Here is a 13,540-nt window from a genome sequence, read left to right on the forward strand (position 1 = left end):
TACAGTGGAAAAACGAAAACTGTTGGGAGATTGAAGAAGACGAAAAAGAGTGGGTTTTTAAAATGGACAATAAAGCCCACCTAATAAAAGGCCAATCTTTGGGTTTGTAAATAGCCTACGGTCCATGATTTTTTATTGCTAGAATTAACAAAAAAATCTTTGATCCTTTTGACATTTGTACACTATTTTTACACAATACTTCCTCTATTTTTTTAATTGTTGCAACAAACACTTTATCACGTTATTTAAGAAAAGTGGATCGCATATAATATAATACACTTAAAATGAGATTAAGAGGTTGTTACTCTTGTTAGGAGTATAATCAAGTGGCCCATGAGATTTAAATAAAGGTAATTATACAATTTTCACCATAGAAATCTTCCTTTTATTGTGTGTTGCAATAGTGACATTTTCATTTTAGAGAAGTGTTGTAACTATAAAGAAATGAAGGAAATACTGCTTTATCCATTGAGAACTGATAGGGTAATCATATTATTAGTTGATGTTACACTTTGTATTAACTTATTAAGCTCATAAAATAAAGTAAAGATTATAGAGTTATGCCAACTTCTTATGGGTGATATAAAAGATCTTTTCCCACGCTTTGGTTTAATTTCCTCCTGTCTTATATATCAAGAAGTCAATTTTATTTCCTCTCGTCTTATATATTGAAAAGACGATTTTATTAACTCCCATATTATACATGGAGAAATCAATCATACAATAGATTATGTTACACCCCTACGCCATTATATGTTCTAGAGCTATAAAGAAGTAGATTCATTAATTGATTGGCGCAAAAGTGATGGCAATTCGTCAGGCAAATATTTGTCTGCTAAATGGACTACTGTAGGGCTTTGTGGCTCCACATAGCGGGCCGCTTGTGCCCCTCATCCATTCGTATAACCCATTAAAACAAATTACCCATCACAATTAAACTCCCTTATTTTTGAGATTAAAATATACATAATGTATGGTTGGTGCACCCGGTGCACCATGCGCATGGTGCACCCGAAAAGAACATTAGGTATATTTAAAAGAACATGGGCGAAAAAAAGAATATTATAGATATTTATAAAGAACATGAACATAATATGTTCTTTAAATTTGATTATTATGTTCTTTGAGTTTGAAATATGTGTTCTTTATATTATACAATATATTCTTTAATGTATGTACATTTAAAAAAAAAAAAAAATTCACCCGAGTAACTAGAAAAAAGAACATGTTTTTTACTGTATTATCATGTTATTTTTGTAAAGCCTTTATGTTCTTTGGCTAGAGGTGATCAAAGTTAGACTAACCCGACTTGATTTTGGACGGGTTTTGGGCAGAATTTTTTTGCCCCCAAATCGGGTCGGACCCAGCCCGTAAATTTAAATTTTTGGGCGAGTTTGGGATTGCGTTTTTATGCATTATTTTAGTTGATTTTTTTAACTCAACCCGAAAAGCCCGCACGGCCGGACCATTTTGGGCAGGTTTGGGCACAAAAACTTCAGCCCAAAACTTGGCCCGACTCGAGAAGTGAGCTGATTTTTTAACCTTGCCCCGGTCCGTCCAATGATCACCTATATCTTTGTCAAACACGAGCATGTTCTTTTTTGTCAAATATAATGTTCTTTTTCAAACACGTTCAACCACCCAAGTAACCATGAAAAATAACATGTTCTTTTTGTACAGACTTTATGTTCTTTGTAATGTCACGTTCTTGTCAAACACAAACATGTTCTTTTGTCAAACACATGTATGTTCTTTTTCAAATACTAGCATGTTCTTTTTTTTTTCCCATGTTCTTTAAAATATGCTTAATGTTCTTTCCGGTTGCACCATGCGCATGCACTATACTATTTTCAAAATATACATAGTAGAGTAGTCAGTACTCAGTAGTGTCTATGACATTATATGTTTTTGTTAAATTAAAAATATTTGTTAAAATAGATTGTTTTTGTTAAATTAAAATTATTTTTGTTAAAATAAAAACAATGAAAGGAAGAGTTTCGTACAGGAATAGAAAATAAAAATTGTAAGAAAATCAATGTCAATTGCAATTGAGAAGCTAGACCATTTGCCTGAAAATCTCATTGTTGAGATTCTCTCGCGGTTGCCAGTCAAAGATCTGCTACAGTTTAAAAGTGTTTGCAAATCATGGTGTTCTATTATTTCAAGTCCTGCTTTTGCTTCCAAACATCTGAAAAACTACTATTATAGCAACAATGATACTGGGCGAAGTTGTCTCCTTGTTCAGTTTCCTATACCTTATGCTGAACATGAGGTGTATGAGTTGTTAGTTGATGAAACTCCGCGAGTTTTAGCTGATGAAGTATTGGCTTACATGCCCAAGTCTAACTCTTATGTGTGTGGCCCTTGTGATGGCATCTATTATATGTTTCACTGTTGCCGTAGAGAGCGCGCTTTGTGGAATCCGGCCATCAATGAGTTTAGGCCCTTACCTACGATAATATCGAGGCCTGATCTTCCGGCTAATCTCACTTATGAAAATTATGAAGTTTATGGTTTCGGGTTAGACCCTATCACTAGAGACTATAAAGTGGTGGTTGTTAAAGGTTATTGGAATACTTTGAATGAGGAAGACTCCTATCTCAATGACCCTATATCGGTCCTTGTCTACTCGTTAAGGACTAATTTGTGGAAATATTGTGGAGATTTGCGTAGGCCTTATAATTTGGAAGTCAATACGTGCTATATTTATGTGAATGGATGTTGCTATTGGTTTGGATCATATGATTCTAGGGATGAAGTGATCATTTCTTTTGACTTGGCTATTGATACATTCGAAGAAATGGATGTTCCAGACTATGCACAACCAAGCTCCAAGTGTCTTGGAATGTATGATGATTCTCTTGCATTTATGTCTCTCCATGAGAGTGAGAAGAATTTTGATGTATGGACATTGAAAGAAGGGTGTTGGACCAAGAAATTAAGTGTCGGGCCGTTTCCTGATGTTTGGCGTCCTCTTGGTCATTCGATGGACAATAAACTTCTACTACAGTGCCATGATGGTGGGCTAGGTTTATTAGATCCCGACACACAAGAGATAAAGGATCTTGCATTTCAGCATACATGGTGTGCAGGAGCTTTTGCATACATGGAAAGCCTGGTTTCGATCAAGGATAAGAATGCTGAGGAAGTTGAAGCAGGAAACAATTGAGCTTAGTCCGTCCTACATTGCCTCTTCAACAACTTTACTAGTGCAGTTTAGTGTTTTATGTTTTTTGATAAAACCAGTCCTTGTAGGTGTTGGATCGAGTGCTTTTTAGGGTCGAATTTGACCTCAAAACCTTCGATTTCACCATAGAAACCATCGTTTTTGACGGAATTATGCAAATGTCACCAATTTGACCGTGAAATCACCAGTATTGCGAGAAAAACAAAGAAAGAACAAAGGGAAAGAGGAGAGGAGATAGAAAAGACGAAGGAGAAGGAGGGAAAGAGAAAGACGAGAAAGAGGAAAGAGGAAAGAGAAAGACGAAGGAGAGAAAGAGGAAAGAGAAAGACGATGGAGAGGAGAATAGGAGAAAGACGATGGAGAGGAGAATAGGAGAAAGACGAAGGATAAGAGGAGGAAAGAAGCGGCGCCCATACATTATGCCCATATGGTTAAGGGTGTTATAAAAAAGATATTATAATGGTTCCGACGGAAAAATCCGTCGGAAAGCATTAATTTTCCGACGGATTTCAATTCCGTCGGAAATTTAATTACTTTCCAACGGATTTTCCCGTCGGAAATTTCAGACGAATTTTAAATCCATTGTAAAGTACCTATTTTTTGACGGATTTACGATACGTAGGAAATTTTCGACGGATTTTCTGACGGATTTAATGAATTTGTCGGAAATACCCAACGGAATGAAAATCCGTCGGAAAATTTAGTGTTTCCGACGGATTTAAGTGTTCGTCGGAAATAGTTGTTTTCTAGTAGTGATTGTTACTAATAATTATATTTTAGTTCACTACAACTCTATTTAATTTAGTCTAGTTCAATTTAATTATTTTTTCCAACTCTTTAAAATATGCCTTAAGTGGCCAAGTATTATTGTCAAATGTTTTCGTGTATTCAATCTACTCATGGCCTACGATACTAACTTCATGATAAAACTATTTGTTAGTGTCACACTGTCACAAAGTCTAAACTCAAAATTGGCGGAATGAAACCGTGCGAAATTACAAATTAATCAATGATTAGATTACCAACAATGGCATGCAGCACTCAATCTCCAACTCATCAACCACCATCACTCACAACTTAATTTGTTTCCTAAAAAAACCTACACATTCTCTCACCTTCATCGTCATTTTCGACACATATCGATAGTTGAAAAGGAGGTGGATTCTCAGGTTACATATCGTACGCTGTTGCATGCACTCAAAGTATTGTGAATATAATATTCCCCTATTATGAGCGAGTAAAAATTCATTAAAGAAGGTCTTCCATACAAATGAGCTTACCAAAATAATAAATTAGTCCACTATAACAATATTATGATCCCTAATTCTAGATAATATTATAAGATTCCCCTATTATAAGCGAGTAATTAAGAATTAATTAAAGAAGTCCTTCAATACAATGGGGTTACCAAAACAGTAAATTAGTCCACTATAACAATATTATGATCCCTAATTATAGATAATATAATAATATTCCCCTATTATGAGAAGTAACGTAGTGATGATAGTTTCAAATGAATGACTAGTGCTCCACTATCTGACAAGATGATCCTTCCTTGTTCCTTTTCTAATTATGGCTTGCAACATATAGTTCATATATGTCATTGTAGCTTGCATTTTATGCTTGTATATATAGGTCAGCCTATTCAGTTGTTTTATTACTACGTTGTATGTAAAAGCATTTTGCACACACACAGAAAAAAAATAACACTCGAAAATACATTTCTTACATCTAACACCAAAAGAGCTAATCATGGAGTTGTCAAGAGCCGCAAAATGCATCTGGTGGTGCATGATTATGGCGTCCTTTTTTATTCATCCAACAGCGAGTTTCAATACTGTCACATTTGAATTTTATGAAACCGACTACTCAGACTTCTTAACCCAAGTGCGAAATCAACTCGCTAGCTCGGTGAAAACATGTGAGATACAGACAACGCCAAGTAATCCAGCAATAGGTGTGAAGTACGTGTGGGTGAAGCTCAAAACTGACAGCAAAGAGATCACCTTGGGAGTAAATGTCAAAAATGGGTATGTTTTAGGGTATCAAGACAGTTACGATGGAAAAATCCGAGCCAATGTGTTTAAGGATATTAAAGCAACTGAAGCTAAGGAGCTATTTCCTAATGCAGCAACAACAGTAACCTTTTCTTTTAGTAGCAGTTATTCTGATCTTGAGCGACCATCAATTTCGGGCACCAATAGAGCGACAATTGAATTAACATTTGAAAGCCTATATGGTGACGTTGAAGCCATTGCTGGCCAAAAATCTGTACAAAATAAAGTGGTGGCTAAGTTCTTTTTAAGAGCTACCCAATTCGTGTCTGAAGCGGCACGTTTCAAGTTTATTGAAACTGCCATTGAGAATCAAGCAATTACACCAGAATTTAGGAATAAAATGATAAGCTATGAGAATGCGTGGGATAATATATCTCAAGAAATTCACACAGCAGCGTCCGAAACTAATTGCGGGCGTTTTGAAAAACCAATTACTGTCAACGGCCACAAGTTGGAATATGTCAAGGATGTGAAAGGGGATATGAGCCTCATTAAATACAAAACTAAGAAGAAAGCCGCAAATAGTTCTACTCTGTAATATTTAGGATTTTAGGGATTAATAATAATAATAATAATAATAATAATAATAATAATAATATGGAATATTTTGTATAATTTGAGGATTTAGAGGTGCTTGTTGTTTGATGTATGTACTCCCTTTATTTGATGAAATAAGATATTCCAAAGTCTATTCAGTTATTACTTGTATTATGTAGTGATCATGTTGTTATGTATGACAGTATGCATACACCTCTAAACTCTAATTAGTGCTTGATGTTCACACCTATGTAATTTATATGGCCGCTATTTTAATCACCTACAGTATAGTAAGCGTCTTAATTTCGGAAACTTTTTATAATATGACACCAATCAGTTGTATGCCTAGTACATATACATAATGGATTGGAGGAGCTTATCTTTAACTAAATAACTAGGTTAAATCTCGTTCAAGTATTTTAAAAAATTACCACATGTAGATATATATACAAGTAGCTATAATAAACAAATTAATATTTTAATTAGAAAGTTTAGTTTAATTTTTTATGTAAAGCAAATGTCATAATCATATCATATCACTAAAAAAATACAATATCATGTCACTAATAAATAAAGCAGGCGACAAATTGGTATTATTGACTTATTGTGACAAAGAGTTTTATTATCGATATACTTCTAATTATCATATATATACATAATTATTAATTAATCCTAACTTTACTCCCTCCGTCTCTTTATTAATGTCCACTTTCTCTCTATTATGTGAGTAATAAATGATAGGAAGTGGACATTAATAAAGAGGCGGGGGAGTAATAAATATCTTATAACTGGATTCTATTTCCAAAATAAATTCTTTTATACATAATTAATCCTAACTTTTATTAAATATCTTATAACTACATTCTATTTTCAAAATAAATTCGTTTTAAAAAGTTCTTTAAAGCAAGATCCATTTGTTATTGAATTTATTTTAAAAAAAATAATAGAGAATTGTTAAAAATAAGTCTCAATTAGTAAAAATATTTAAATTCAATGAATGTGACTCAAGTAAGGGCAAAACAGTTAAGGTTATAATTAATTTCTACCTACGTGGCACGACGACACTTGGTGAATAGCTGGAATGTCAAGTGTCGCTGTCTCATGGCCTATCTAAAAGTTTAGCTTTATATATTAGTTACTAGTTTTGTGCCCCGTGCAATGCTCGGGTTCGTTGTTTATTAATTTTAAGATAAAGTTTTGATCTATATGTCAAATTTTAAAATATATCATTGATGCAAAATTAGCTAACAATTGATATGCTTTTGAAACGATTTAAACTTTGTAGTAGGCACGTAAATGTCTAATAATAATATTGGTGAACAGTATTTGATTAATACATTTAAAAAAAAAACAAAACAAAGTAAGCATGAAATATTAGAAATTTCTATAAATTAGCAAAAAGAAATAAAAAAAATTAAGTAAAACAAATTGTTCTAAGCTTAATTAGTGTGTTACCCGAACCCAAAACTTTGGGATAGGGTTGAACATTTCTTGACTCGTAACTTAAAGTGGCCCGACCCAATTGATTGATCTACATACAGTCATAGAATCATACAAAGTATTATATTGTGAAGTATATTATTTTAATAGATTAGATGAACTACTTCTTTCGCTCCAAACAATATTGTGATATAAAAAATAGATTTATATAATAATTAGTGAGTGTTATAATATAATATTTTTTTAAAATAAAATTATAATTCAACTTGTACATATGAAATAATAGTGGTATTTTATCGAAAATAAAACTCTAAACTAAGAATTTAATCCTAAAACTCTATCTAAATTTGATTGAAAATAAAACTTTATACTAATTTTTTTATCCTACGAAGTCTATATAGATATATCCAATGTGGCGCGACACTTGGCATTCCAAAGTTGGAATGCCAAGTGTCACTGTCTCGTGACCTTGCTAAAAGTTTAGCTTTATATATACTAGTTATATGAAATGATATGATTTATTAAAAGTTATAATTAATTTTGTATACATGAAATATTAGAAGTATATCAATAATAAAACACTATACAACATTTCTATCTTAAAAAATTTATCTAAAATTCGCTTATTTAGCATCCTATGTGTCACAATAATACCTATTTATTGCCTATGTGGCTCGACACGTAGTGTAACACCCCGTCTAAAATAGAAGGCGAAACATTAGCGGAAATAACGTCAAGACGGAATGTCACTCTAAGGGTTACTAAAACTAAACAAAATAAATAAATAACTGAAACAAACATTATGAAGAGAAAGAAATCTCAAATGATCAAAGAAAACTTTTAACGAGGCAGAACAACCTCAAATTCTACTATCTCATAAAGAGAGGTAAAGACATCAAATTAAAGAATAATCGATAAAACTACTTGGGAACAACCTAAACACTCTGCTCTCAACCCAGACTCAACAAACGCTACTCTTCACCTGCAAATAACATTTAGGTTCCACAATCAGTGGGGAGTAACTAGCAGTTCTCTCAAAACTTGTAGAAACACAAAGCTAAGCATAGTGTAAAGCATAGAAGCATACATAAAAACAATACAACATGTAGACAAGATAAACAACTACTTCACAATATACTCAAGATAAACATGATAAGATACATAGATAGGAATACAAGTCAAAACATGCAACATGATTACAATACAATACAAAACAAACATGTATATTAAAGAAAATGAATATATTACCACATGATTACAGAGTAAGAATAAATAAAACCCAAAGCATAAGCAATAAACTCATAAAAACAATAATTAACACTTATAAAGGTTCTTTAAATAGATTTAGAAAATTCTTGACTTGACTTAAGAAGACCATCTGAAAGTAGTAAAAATTTTGAAATAGAGAATTTAACTTTTCGGAAACTGATCCATAGTGAGGCAAGCATATAAAATATGAACGCCGGTGCAGTGAATTCTGCAGCCCACCATCAAAGGTTTGTCACGGCGAACCTACAGACGATTCCGCAGCCGTCTGCGTCTGAGAATGGCCAAACTCCCAGTTTTCCTACTCGAATTCCGCAACCCGAGTAGTTCCGGACGACAACAATTAACCTAGAAAATTACATCTCGAATTCCGCAGCCCAAGATGTTGGCATGTTCCAACCATTGAATTCCGCAGCCCAATGGTTGTCTTACACTCACGAATCAAATAAAGCAGTAAAAATAATTCTTCAAAATTATCCAAACACATTTAGGGATCATCAACCCCAACTTAAAATACTGTAGGTCTTTACTTCTAAGACCAAATTTCAACAAAAATCCTTCAAAAGAGTTTAACTTCGAAATTCTTCATTCAAAGTGTACAAAAAATCATTTATATATCATAACAAGGTGTCACTCTTATTGTCTGGATTTGGGTACGAAGCTAATTATAATAAAATATCACAATACACTCCGTACACAACCCTTGGCGAAGCGGTGCTAAAAACAGTGTTATTCTACTTTAAAGCACAACGACGTCGACAATTCACTTAACACCCAAAAATGGCAGCCAATATATGACATCTTAAATGCTTCATGAACACACCCAAAGCATGCCAAAATGATAAAATAAAACTAGGACATATTAATCCACATAATAGGCAATATATACACACAAGATATGATTAAATTCATGCTTTTAACATACTAAAAACTACATGACAATGCAGCAGCCCCTAATTAGAATTACAGCAGTACAATGCACAACAATTTCACCGAAACCAACCTTAAAACCCATAATTAATCTTAGCCCATGAACATACATAATATAAAAACATAATAGCTCAGGAAAGGCACAATATTAGGCATAAAAATTAGGCAATGCATCACTTAAACACACTCAAATCATACTCCCCTCAAGTTGAATGGCAGCAGCAACTCTGCTCACGTTTGGGCAAATATTCACACCCAAACTTACCAAAAACATGATAAATAATCTTAGGGATAAACCTAAAATGGTGCTATTCCATTTTAGGCATAAAAAACAAACTTAATCAAGACCAAATGAGGCTGTAAACCCACTGAACAATTACAGCAATTAGAGCAGCAAATTCGTGAACATTAGAGTAAAATTAACGCTTGAAAACCACCACAAAACACGACAATAATATATGGTACCAAACCTATATATATACAGTACTCCTAGGCATGATTAAACAACATAAAAACCAGAAATAAACATGAATATAATACCCTCATTCCTCACACACAAAACAGCAAACAACCATGAGATAAACTACAACAATTTCTAATCTAATCAACTCTAATTTGCACCTAGCCTTAACCTATCCTAGCCATGATTTCTAAAGCTTGGAATAGTGCTAGTTACCTCTTGATGTATAGGCAATCGAAACTCAAAGAAAGGGATAAACCACGCACAAACAGCAGCAACCAATACGAACAACACCCACCCAAGTAGCCTTGTGCCTTGCTTCGTTTCCGTGTTGTTTTTATAGAGGAAATGGAGCACGACTTTTGCAGAGTTTATGGAAGTAGTTAGTCTTTGATTTCCCTTTTATTCCCACCTTGAATCCCACAAAAAAAAGATGGGGAGAAGAGAAGTGAGTTGCTGCATCTTTTGGGTGGAGAAAACTGATAAAAGTTAGCCTTGTTTTGTACGTTATAAGAGAAGGAGAGGAGTTGGGCAGCCATAATTAGGTATTATTACCATTGATTAGAGGAGGTTACTTAGGGTAAAATGATCAGCCATATATCCCTCAAAGCTGTTGTGTAAATCAGCCTAAATTGGGCTTAAATGAAGCGCATAAACAAGCCTCATAATACCGAGGTTCAAGGATTTTCTTTAGGGCTTGATTAAATGATTACATTAGCTTAAGAATAGGTTTAAGGAAGCTAATAAACAAGTCTATCTTAATCTATATAGTCATGAAAGCTTTGAGGAAAAACTCGACCAATATATAAATGCTAGTTGACCCAAAACTAGACTAGGAAAGGAAAGTAACGAAAGGCATTTTATTTAAAACGCATGCAAAAATGATAATATAGATTGTATTATTTATATCTCAATAATATATAATATCGATAATAATAATGAAAATAATCATTTAAATCACAATAAAGAAAATATATATATATAAAGTTCATAAGTACTGAAAAGCGACATAAAAGACGAAATGTGAAATCAGTAATATTATTCATTTATAATGACCTTATAATTAACAAAAGGACATTATAATGAGTACAATAAATAAAAGAATTAAAGAATAGTTTATAAACAATATCAATTTGATAAACGAGTTGACGGAATCACCCAATACAACTTTATTTATCGATATTGATGCGATTGCGCATAAAACGTTTTTAAAACTCTAAAAATCATTTTATACCTATTAGATTGGTACCTCGGTCAAGGAATCACCCATGATGACCCGTATCAATCGCAATATGTTAAATATTAAAATTACATATAATTTAGTAGCACTTACTAAATTGATGCTTAAGCTTAAGGAATCACCCTGTAAGGCTAATATAATATCAATTCAGACAAGTCAAATACAATTTGAAATGATTAAAACTCAATTATAGAACCTTTTTAAATAATAACTTTCAAACGTTCTATCAAAATACTATAATTAGGGTCTAAAAAGGTTGGGATGGCCTTTAAAACAAAGAACAGTCTTAATAATTAAATTAACATTTCAAATTTAGAAATTGAGATTAAAATTTGAAAGTAGGCTTTATAGGTTGAAACACACATAAAGTAATGGTTCGAAAATACGGGGCGTTACACGTAGTCTGGCTGCGAGACAGACTTTATATATCAGTGATATGATATTATAAGATATATATAGATTAGAGTAAAACTATACTTGAAACTTTGAAAGTATACGTTTTATGATTTTTTTTTGGTAAACATTTCGCATTTAATGGTTGTCAATTAAAATTTTTAATTGAAAAATATATAATTTGAAATATGATCATGAATATTTTAGGCGAAATCAATCATCAATCAATAGTATATACTAAAAGACACACCAGCGATGACACGTGTCATCTCCTGGTGTGTCCTTAGTTATTTTTTTCTTTTTTTTTAAAAAAAAATATTTTAATTTCATAAGCAAATCATTTACAAAAATCATATATATTTTTTTTTGTACATATTTCGTATTAACACATAATGATTATTAGGAAATTTTAGAAAATAACACCTACAAAATCACAGAATTTTGTTTTTAACACCAGAAATTTTCAAATTTATATTATAACACCATTGAAAAAAATTAAATGTTGGTTTCACCACCAGATGACGGAAACTGTGACGGAAAATTTGAAAAGGGCCCACATAACAGTTTACCATCCAATTTTCATCCTCTTCAATTCGATTCTCTCTCTTCTTCATTCAATACCCAACTACTCCTCCTTTATTCAATCAATTCTCTCTTTATACCTTCAACTACTTATAAAGAATTAAACCCTAACAATTACTAGTAGAAAAACTGCTAGTTGCATGTAACTGGCGAAATTTACTTTTTGTAACTGGCATTGTTGGTTGCGAATGCCGCCGTTACAACTAATGAAAATTATTCGTAATCGGCTAATGTTAGTTACAAATAATATACTATTTGTAACTGGCTTATCCTAACACCAGTTACAAATAGTCTATTTTCCAAGTTAGAAAGCATACTATTTGTAACTGGCATTAAGTTATGTCGGTTACAAATAGAGTATTACTTGTAACTGGCGTGGCCTAACGCCAGTTACGAATTGTGTGTTTTTTAAAAAAAAAAAAATTTAATTAGCAAATTCCTATAATGCCACCACATGTACCCCATTTTTTTTTAATGTGATATAAAATACAATAATTATCCCTAACCAATATAATGTCAAATTTAAGCGAAATCTACATATACATCATCAACTCTAATATAATATTTGAATTGTGTGGTAGTGAATTTGAGTTGCATAGGGAGGTGTCAGAAGTGGAGCGAAACAAGTCAGCGAGTGGGCGTCAGACATTATCAACAACAAAAAAGCTTGGATTTCTTCGTGGAATCTGACAGAAATAGAAGCAAGATTCCAAATTAAAAGAGGTACCTTTCGAATCTTTTAAAGTTATTTTAAGCATCTTTTGAAGTTAATTATGCTATTTTCATTAGTATTCTGGGGTATTTTGGGAAAAAAATTGGGAACCCTAAATAATAAAGTGAAATTGGGTGTGAATTACTTAGTGTACTGTGCGATTTTCTAATTAAAATAGAATTTACTTAATTGAACTATGCATTAGTGCAATTAGTTTATTGTTTACGACTGTGATTCATTGATTTTGTTGACATGTATGTTCACTCTTTTGTCCTTGGTTTTGTTGACTGAAGTTTGTTTAGTTGGTAAAATATGTTTGGTTTTATTGATTAAAGTAGTAAAATTGACTGTGTAATTGGGTCAATAGATGATGGCTTATTTTGACTTCTTCTGCATATGTTTATTGAGTAGATAAATGGCCAACAACCAAGATGGTTTAATTAATATAAAGTTCAGAGTTGGGGGTGCTTTTGTTCCCAAAAGGGTGTCACAAACAAAACATTTGCTTTGCTGGTGTGGTGTGGTGGATTGTGTTATTGGAGGAGGGATGTGGTACAGGATAGGATAGATGTGAGTTATTTGAGGGAAGCTGTTGTGCATGGGTTTGTGTACTATAATGTTCATGTCCCTCCTAACTCCTAGGCCTTTTCCTGTTCTAATCTAGCCTTCTCAGCCAAGGCCTTTACCTTTTTATCCCAATTAGCCAGAGCATCCTTAAACACCTGCCCAAGACTTT

At 32.7% G+C, this 13,540-nt stretch overlaps 2 protein-coding genes across 2 annotated transcripts; both read left to right on the top strand.

The window, feature by feature from the left end:
- The first annotated feature begins 805 nt into the window (after positions 1 to 805).
- Positions 806 to 3,246, top strand: LOC145584510 (F-box/kelch-repeat protein At3g23880-like). The gene is made up of 2 exons (XM_081641336.1): positions 806 to 849; positions 2,029 to 3,246. The coding sequence occupies exons 1-2, from the start codon at positions 806 to 808 to the stop codon at positions 3,167 to 3,169; spliced, it is 1,185 nt and encodes a 394-aa protein (XP_081497462.1). The 3' UTR covers positions 3,170 to 3,246.
- A 1,693-nt stretch (positions 3,247 to 4,939) lies between these two features.
- Positions 4,940 to 5,782, top strand: LOC145584512 (protein synthesis inhibitor PD-S2-like). The gene has a single exon (XM_081641337.1). The coding sequence runs from the start codon at positions 4,940 to 4,942 to the stop codon at positions 5,780 to 5,782; it is 843 nt and encodes a 280-aa protein (XP_081497463.1).
- Positions 5,783 to 13,540: the final 7,758 nt, after the last annotated feature.

This window comes from Chenopodium album, chromosome 16, assembly GCF_948465745.1.
Source record: "Chenopodium album chromosome 16, dcCheAlbu1.1, whole genome shotgun sequence".
NCBI classification, from domain to species: Eukaryota; Viridiplantae; Streptophyta; class Magnoliopsida; order Caryophyllales; family Amaranthaceae; genus Chenopodium; species Chenopodium album.

What these genes read in the sequence shown, in the direction of transcription:
- LOC145584510 (XM_081641336.1), top strand. Translation starts at nt 806, where the DNA reads ATGGCAATTCGTCAGGCAAATATTTGTCTGCTAAATGGACTACT. An exon ending in TGTCTGCTAAATGGACTACT is followed by an intron (nt 850 to 2,028) that starts GTAGGGCTTTGT and finishes AAAAATTGTAAG; the next exon opens with AAAATCAATGTCAATTGCAA.
- LOC145584512 (XM_081641337.1), top strand. Translation starts at nt 4,940, where the DNA reads ATGGAGTTGTCAAGAGCCGCAAAATGCATCTGGTGGTGCATGATTATG.